Here is a 9210-nt window from a genome sequence, read left to right on the forward strand (position 1 = left end):
AAAGTCAAATCTGTATATCAGCAGAATAATAGGACTCCTCAGTGCGTACAGTGATCAGGAATTTATTAAAGTGCCAAACCTATGCAAGTGCTTAGAACCACTGAAGAATCCTAATGTTAAGCCAGCATCAGTGAGAGTTTCAGTGAGAGGATATTTTAGTTCATTGTTGATTATGTTAGCACAAAAATTATATCAATTATGTCATTGCACAAAAAAAGTATTAACATAAATAATTTGTGTAGTAGAGACACCTCAGGTTATTTGTTCTATTGGCAGAGTATCACCATGTCTTCCACAAAAGTATAATACGACTGATAGGTTTTGTTCATTTGCTGTACAAGCTGGTTTGTTTCAATAAATAAATAATGTTTTATCTAAGGAACAGAAATGCCCAGAAATGAAAATCATACAATTTTAACAGCATCAAGAGTGTGGAATAAAAGTGGTCATAATCCATAAATGAATATAAATCCATCCCAGCAAAATGAAGAAAAACCATTATTCGTCCTCTAGCCACGGTCCAGCCACTGTCTTTATAGATGTCTCACTCAGTCCCTTCTCCCTGCTCATGTGCTTCAGCCGGACCCTGGCAGCCTCATATCAGGACATACTTATCATCAAAGGCTTTTCTTCCTCTCGTTTGCTCAATAGATTTGAAAGCATGTAGGACGAGAAGAAGCAAAACTCCACGGTATAGCTGAGCTCAAAGAGCTCCAGGTTGACGCTGAGCATCCACTCAAATATAGCTGACACATGAACGTAAAAGTACTCGTCCTGGGCAAACAAAGCGGTGTCTGAAGGGTTTCAAGTTAAGGATGTATGGAACAGCCAAAAGCAGCCAGATGTGTCATTGATCACTTATAGGAACGTTTCATTGTATATTGCTCCTGAATGGATTGGAGATCACATCAAGACACACTGACGGCATTGGTGTACAGCCTAAACCCTTGATGACAGTAATACAGACAATAGAAATGTATCAAAGCACAAAATACACTTTCAGCGTGTTTCTAGAAGTGCTAAGTGAATTTAATGAGAGTCTGGCTGCCTTTGACTTAGCACTTCTAGATATACCATGACCTGAATGACTGTGAACGTTCTACAGGGTGAAAGCTCTTGTCTTCCTGTAATACAGTACCTCATGCTCTTGCACACATAGGCTAGTCTGTATATAAAAACTGTAATCAATTTTGACATGTGCCACTTCAAACAGAGGTTCAATCCCTAAACTTAAAGGTGTGTATCACAAACTTGTGTCAAAAGTGCCTTTGAGCTTAACATGAAATCCTAAACTGTTCCAGCAGAGGCCTCCTGTTGTGTCACTGTCCGGCTGGGAGTGTTATGAGGAAACAAATACTGGTTAAATATTGATCAAATGACATTTTTCGAATCTACTTCTGTCATGTGGACTGCTATGGCCAGTCCTACTTTGCAAACAGAGCAGCAGACCGGATCCAAATATCGCATATAGAGACTATAGTGTTGTGAAACAGCTGGACAAGGCAATTCACTGCTGAAGTCAATTGCTGAAATGTACTGATCCAAGCCACAACTCACTGCCTGCCTGTCATTATAACTTGTGCAAAAATGCCCCCAAATAAAGGAGTTTTGTGGAATAATTACTACACAAAAATACAGTTCATTTACCTGTTGTGATTTATGAAAGGATACAGCAGATGGTGACAATGGCTTGAATCACTGTGAGGACGATGCGTACTGGGTAGAGGACCTTCTCATATCCTGTCAGCACACACTTACTGGTGAGTGCAGTGAGCAGGACAGTGTAAAAGCAGATGCACATGAAACTGATGGCAGCCCCGAGGTAGTGAAGGAGTGTCAGGTCACCTGGCTGTGGAGGACAGTAAGCAATTTGTAGGGATGAACAGATGAATACATAGTTGAAATCAGTGCAGAGATTATTCAACATTGATAGATGTCAATACTAAATTCTTTTACTAATCAACTATTAACTGATCGAAACAGCAACCACCTCCTGTAGTTGGAGTGAAACACAATAACTGTCACCTGACAAATCGGCACTTGCAATTAGAGAGCCTTTCTAAGCGTCTGGGTGTATTAAAAAAACAAACAAACTTTGTATTTGGTGCATTTTAATTTCTCTTTAAAACTCTTTTTAATAGTAAGTGGTTCCCATTCACTCCTGTTTTATGGTCTAGTAATATTAGTCTCATTTGGTTTATCATGTAGGAAACAGCTGCTTAACTGGTATGTGTAGTACAAAATGGAAAATCTTAATATTATTATGTAGTGCTGATGATGATATTGGGTTAAATAAAATGCTACAATTAACTTTAAATCAAACCATCCTATGTTAAAAACTGCGGAGGAGGTGTACTAGCCTTGCCAACTTTGCATGTGCTCTAAATCATTACAGATTATTACAGACATAAAACAAATAGTTACCCACCCTTGTTTGCTGTTTCAGCACAGGTGCAAATCGAAGGTGCTCAGCTTTATTGTTACTGTTATATGACGAAGTCCTGTCATCTTACTGTTGTGTTTGTGTCCCTTGACACTGTGGATTCTGGTGTAATAATGCATAACTTCACGGTAAACTTGAACAAGTTCAGCAGGTAGTGCAGTACTTACATTGCAGTTCCCTGCTGCGAATGCCCCCATGGCTGCCACAACACCAAAGACCAGTGCAAACTTGCTTTGCATGGAATGACATGAGTGTTTCTCCATAATATGGGCATGGTGGAATATGCAGAACACCAGAACTAAAAAAAAGGGGAACACAGTTGGTATAACACATATCATTCATATCACGTTTTAGGCCTTTGGAGGGTATACTCACACAGAAAGGATCCAGCGTTGATTACGGCTGTAAAAAGGCAGTTTTCGGGTGCACTGGTTCCACTTGAGCTGGAATCACATAATATGTTAAATTAATTATGTCTCACTACTCCACTGGAAAGGAGAAGCGAATGGTGACTTAAAGTGAGCTGCATTCTCACCTTATAGTGGGAACAAGGCAGCATGCAGTGGACTGATTCTCTCTGCAGTAGGTGTCGCCTCCCCTGAAAACAAAATAATGAGGTTCTGAAGAATCTGTCACATTCAAATGCTGGTGATCAGCAATCTACAATAATAGAGACACAACTCACCAGTCACTGAGAGAGCACACATGGTTGTTGTAGAAGGCCAGGCCATATCTGGAAACATGAAACAAAAGACATTCTACAGTCACACAATTTTAATATTTGGGCTCATTAACATTCAAACTATTGTACGGTAGTTTTTCTATTATTGATATGTTGATATAAAAAAGCATGATCTATAACCACTTTTTCAGAATAAACGTCAGTCATGAACAGAACATTCCTGGTGACTGAATAAATTTGTTAGGATTTCTGGGATATACAGTATATTTTTTTAACTACAAAACTGATGGCCTCAATATTTTGTTTTACTTCTGTACCATTTTAATTTCCTAATTTTATGTTCCCTCAGTCTTGGAATGTTTTATCCTAGATCAAATAAAGCACTTTGTGTTTGAAAAGCACTGTTTAAATAAAGTTTATTATCTATTATTTATAAACTGAGGAAGAGAGGATGCCCACTAAGCTCCAGTGATTTTATTCTCATGCTGATTCATCAATAAACCACCACAAATATTAAAGATATTGAAAAGAATGAACACCTATTAAATTTTTTCATTTTACTTGTTTATTTTTTTTAATATTAACTTTATCAAGACATTCAGTCAAACACTAAATGAAATGGATGACAGCAGAATGAGGAACTAAGATCACTATTCACTAATAGGCATTGCCTCTTGCCAGTCTGGTGGGCACACCTTGCAGCAAAAAACTTGCTGGATCACATATTTTAACGCTGCTGTATGCAGTTTGCAAGTGTTTATTATGTAATTGTATAAGTTTTCTCACACTGAGTTGGACTTTTACCTACACACTTTTCACAGATAACACATATATAGAGCTAAAATATTATAATAAAAGCAGTCTGCCAAAACATATTGTGGTGCCATCTCATCACTTTGTGTTCAAGGCCAAGTGGTATCAGCACTAAGGCACAAATGTACAGATCAAATACCACTCTTGATAATCATGAAGTACTTAAGGAGCTTCATTGTTGTTACATTATCATATAACCTTTCATAGAACAATTACAGCGTCATGATCAGCTTTAAACTTACACGCTTTCAGATGTAAATAATACTGATTAATAAGTGTATTTACTAGCTCTTTAAGAATGTTCACAAGGTCTAAAGCTAATGGAAACTTGACATTTGCAGGTCAGCACACAGAGAGATTCAGAATAAAAAGTTGTACTTGTAAAAACAAATGTTTTAGTAGTTTCACAAGGGTCTAAAGATAAATGAGATAATGTGAATTTCTGGTAAACTTACACAGTCCATGTTCCAATGAAAGACACCAGGGCAAGGGAAATTGGGAAGATAATCCAAAGCACCATGTCTTGGTGGTTAAGAAGATAGGTAACAAATTAAAACAGGGATTCCTGAAATCCAGATGCGTTGAAAACACTCAGCAGTAGACCTCTGCAGGGGTTTTAGAAATTCCTTATGTAGTCAGCCCGTTACCAACATAACGAGATTAGTATACTAGAACAAATGATAAAGTCCTAAGCCTATATAACATACATATAGTTCAAGTTCTTCAAGCAGACAGTTGCACTGCTGTAGCTAACTATAATCTTCCACCAACGAAGGTATGGCCCTGCTTTTATGAGAGTCTTTCTTTCTCAGCCACTCCTTTGGAGCACCACCTTGTCCTGTCAGAACAAATGTTGGGAAATATGGGGTTGGCCTTCAAGATGCTGTCACTTTGTTTGTTTTATTCCAAACAGACTCACATTCATGTTCCATCTTAGCAGCTACTGCAGAGTTCGACATAGATTACCAGGTGACTCTGGATTTGAATTATGAACTCTTCCAGATAGATGCATGTGTATGTGTACATTGAATTTGAGAGTTATACAGAAAACAAAACCGTATTTCTTTATGACTGTAACGTAAGGAATGTTTTCTGTTTGATGTGGCAGTGACATCCTTTGTTTTTCCTGCCATCCAGTACAGTTTTGAGGTACCTTACTTGAATATTTCCATTTTATGCGACTTTATATTCCTACCTCACTACATTTTAATGGAAGATAGTATTTTGTTTTACTCCACTACATTTTTTTCGACAGCAATAATTACTAGCTACTTAATATTACGTTTTTTGGAGTATATCATGCAGTAAAATTTAAAATGCTGGACTCACTTGCGGTAATAAGATTTAAGTAGGCTACCTCTATGCATACTGCTAAAGTAAATAACCTGACTACAGCCACGACCCATGCTGTAGTGTGTTGAGACAAACAACCTGGTCTCATGGCTTACATTTTTTAGTAAGTATAAATATATTATTTAGGAAAACAGCTATTGGTTGGTGTCCTTAAGGCACTCTATAATACAATTTAACTCTTTATGATAATTAACTATTCTCTATAAACATATTAATATGTATAACTTTTTATTATCGTTTTACTTATTTTTTTCACAGCCCAATAAATTGTTATTGGGCTGTTTCAATGAGTAAATTAACAAAAGAAAAGTAAATATCAGAAACAGATATCTAATAAATACCTGTTCAGGACTTTGCGCTGTCTACCACATGAGGTCCTCATTTTCAAAACAAACAAAATGGCGGCGCACATGAGATGGGGACTTCGCCATTTGTTACGGGCAAGAAATACGACTCACTTTAGGTTTGAACCTCTACAGCTATAACATATCGTTTTGTACATGTTGTACTGCTGTTATGTCAACTTGTGATGCTTGTGTAAAGCATAAATTTGCAATTCCGACGTGTGTTTGAGATTTTAATTTTAGCTAGCTAATTAGCTGACTAGCAAACTGCGACACTAGACAACGGATTGTCACTCTAATCCAATCCATCCATAACTACGGTGGAGATATCGAAACAGTTAGTTAAATATATCCACGTGTAATCGTTTTTGATCTCACATGTGTGTCTTTCCCGATCCCAGTCATGTTACTTAGCCGCTAACCTTAGCTAGCTCGAACTGTAAAGTTTGTCAAAACACTAAAACAGCCTCTGGATAACGTCACAAGTTTGTAGGGTTGTACATCAAAACCCTGAGCTAACAGCTATGGTATTGGTAAACATTTTCTGACGCTGCTTTCAATCGTCAACTCCACCTTACTGTTTAATCTTGCCTCAGGAAATGAATGAATCTACGTCCTATGTTGATTGACAGACATTGTCTAATATTATTGACTTTGTAAGGTTTCCAGACAAGACCAGAAGCTCATACCACTCACAGTGCATGACCCAGAGCTTTAGGAAAGATCAGCCTCAGCTTGGGACAAGAACCACACGCTTCTCAAGTGAGAAACCATTGTTTGGACAACTTTATACATTCACTCTTTTTGTCATCTTGTTGTAATCATCATCACTGCCATGTTGACAAGAAAACAAACCCCATAAACTAAGAGCCTTTACTAAGAAATTATTTTTATAATATCTTCCAGTAAGACACCTGTCCATCCAGACTCAAGACACTCCAAACCCCAGCAGCTTGAAGTTTCTCCCTGGTAAACCTGTCCTAGGAAGTGGGACGCTTGACTTTCCCTCTCCGAGCTCAGCCGGATGCTCATCTTTAGCCAGGTTGTGTGTCCAGTTTACTGTTGTACTTTGTTGTGTTTACATTGTACTGTTTCTAATTTTATAAAATAGAAACCGTAAAGGGAAGCGTTCCACCATGTTTCCCCTTAGAAGGCAGGTCAAAAAAGATGTCAAGACAGAAAAAAGGCATACTTATATATTATAGGCAGACAGAATATATTTTCTAGATATGATATTTTGTTTGCTGATACATTTTGTCTTGACTAAAATGACAGCAGTGTCAAAAAGCAGTACAATCATCAGTGACACTCTTGATAAAGGCTAGCACAAAGTGTATGCTGTTATCAATAAATGAACTAACAAGAACACAAATTTCATGTTTTTCACCTTTTGTTGAACAATAACATGATAACATGTTTATTTCAGGGACCTGTTTGAAATCGAAGGAGTAAAAAGTGTGTTCTTTGGCCCTGACTTCATCACAGTCACTAAAGTAAGTAAAGATTGTCTCCATCTGTGATTCTGTTCCTATGAAATCTTTGTGGTGAAACAGCACATGTTATCTTTGTTTTCCTGGCAGACAGACGAGGATGTGGAATGGACTGACATTAAGCGTCATGCTTTGGAGGCTATTGCTAACTTCTTTGAGAGTGGTGACCCGATAACAACTGGAGCAGTATACAATGAAAGCAGTGAGGATGCAACCTGTCCATGTTAGACACCTTGGAGTTATGCAGCTGCTTGACTGCATATTATAAAATTATCGAAATTGTCTTTATTGTAGGTCATTCTGAAGATGATGATGATATTGTATCGATGATAAAGGAGCTTCTGGACACCAGAATCAGGTAGAAACTAGTAACTTAGATAGCAATTTATGTAATAAATTTAGTCTTTGTCTGTCTATTGCAATTGGGATATAGCTTACTGTTTAATAGTTTATGTATTTCAAATATTATTTCAATCCTGATCAAATATTTCTTTATGATATTTCTTTACTTAGCCCTCATAACAGTGGCGCTCACAGAAAAGACAGTTGTGCTGTGATAACAGTCTTGATCTGTCTGTCCTTTGTGCTGCTTTGAACTGATATGGTCCCGTTCACTCACAAGGCCTACAGTGCAGGAGGACGGAGGCGATGTCATCTTTAAGGGGTTTGAGGATGGCACAGTCAAACTGAAGCTGGTTGGTTCCTGCACAGGGTGTCCCAGCTCCACAGTTACCCTGAAAAACGGCATTCAGAACATGATGCAGTTCTATATCCCTGAAGTTGACAATGTGGAACAGGTGATTATCAAGATTTTTTCTTTCATTCTGGGATTGGTTTCAGAAGTTGCTGTATGGATATTTAGATTATCATAAGCAGGACATTCCGCTGTGATCTCATTTCACCTTAGATTTTTGAGCCCTTTTAGTATGAGAAGAAAACCAGACAGTATTTTTTTCAATCTGTGGGTGCAGTTTTCCAACAAGTAGATTTAGAATAAAATGATGAAAACAAAGAAAAGATGATCCTATTTTGATATCCATTTTACTTACTTGCTACTATACTGAGTTGAGTTTTTTTGACACGATCGGAATGATGGTACAATAATAGTCTCTACTGACTTTTCTGTCATATTTCACATTTTGTGAATTGTCTTTTTTTGCCCAGGTGGAAGATGAAGTGGATGAAATCAATGCAAAGGTTTTCTCAGAGGTGGAACGCAAATTAAAAGAAAAATAAAAACTTCCTCGACCAACACACTCAAGGTTTTTATTAGATCCACTGTGTGAAAACACAGACATGCATTATTTCCCTTACGCTTCTACTGTCAAAATTACCTGCTATTTTGTGTGTATACTGTTAAGAGTTAATGCTGTATATGTACATACTGGATGCCCCCTGTACTATACGAAAAATACTGTTGTTCTCCAAACCAGTCAAAATGCTCTGTTGTGATGACTGTAAATGTGATGTATTTATTTCTTATAAATATTGTATATTTTGAAAGAATATTTCCATAGTATGGAAATATTGTGAAAGTTTTTGACACTGGTTATGGTCATACATAATGAAGATTTGACATGATATTCCAGTTGTTGCGGCCATTTACCAAATTAAACAGAACTGAACTGTTTTTGCTTATTAATGCATCATCTATAAATGACGTTATTTAGGGTGCAATTAGTGGACACCCTATAAGATATGTATGCTATATTTATCTGATTTGTGCTCCATTCAGATTTACTGTCACATGAAACAAAGTTCACAGTTTGAAAGCAAATCTTTGTTGATTCATTTCATTTATTTGTTTATTTGACAGAAACAGTGGTCGTTAATTAACAGCAAAGTACCTAAATGAGCCAGGCTAATGTTCATGTGTTATTAAAAAAGGCAACCTGAAATAAAGAACTTATTACAGTCAGCATGTAAAGCGATATACAGAATAAGAGTCAGACGGGTACAATCCCCTTTCTTAATTATTATTACAGTTATTTACTTCTAGCTATGACCTGTCCGGCAATGTCATGTGGAAAGAGGAAAAAAAACAAGGACTGACTACTCACATACTGGAATAAAAGTAAAGAATAG

The 9210-nt window shown here is 37.1% G+C and overlaps 2 protein-coding genes across 2 annotated transcripts; one reads left to right on the plus strand and one right to left on the minus strand.

Moving 5' to 3' along the window:
• Positions 1-42: 42 nt before the first annotated feature.
• si:dkey-228d14.5 (uncharacterized protein LOC796266 homolog) lies at positions 43-4728 on the minus strand. The gene is made up of 7 exons (XM_038737881.1): positions 4394-4728; positions 3129-3176; positions 2979-3041; positions 2819-2886; positions 2611-2741; positions 1672-1849; positions 43-794 (listed from the first exon to the last, which is right to left on the minus strand). Exons 1-7 carry the CDS (start codon positions 4456-4458, stop codon positions 601-603), a joined length of 747 nt encoding a protein of 248 aa, XP_038593809.1. The 5' UTR covers positions 4459-4728; the 3' UTR covers positions 43-600.
• Positions 4729-5659: 931 nt separating this feature from the next.
• Positions 5660-9046, plus strand: zgc:110319 (uncharacterized protein LOC796111 homolog). Its single transcript, XM_038737882.1, has 8 exons — positions 5660-5754; positions 6297-6397; positions 6542-6677; positions 7062-7128; positions 7216-7327; positions 7420-7483; positions 7748-7922; positions 8290-9046. Exons 1-8 carry the CDS (start codon positions 5690-5692, stop codon positions 8359-8361), a joined length of 792 nt encoding a protein of 263 aa, XP_038593810.1. The 5' UTR covers positions 5660-5689; the 3' UTR covers positions 8362-9046.
• Positions 9047-9210: the final 164 nt, after the last annotated feature.

Source organism: Micropterus salmoides, unplaced genomic scaffold (genome assembly GCF_014851395.1).
Source record: "Micropterus salmoides isolate LMB-PRFRI ecotype aquatic unplaced genomic scaffold, ASM1485139v1 Ms_hic_scaffold_22, whole genome shotgun sequence".
Taxonomy (NCBI): Eukaryota; Metazoa; Chordata; class Actinopteri; order Centrarchiformes; family Centrarchidae; genus Micropterus; species Micropterus salmoides.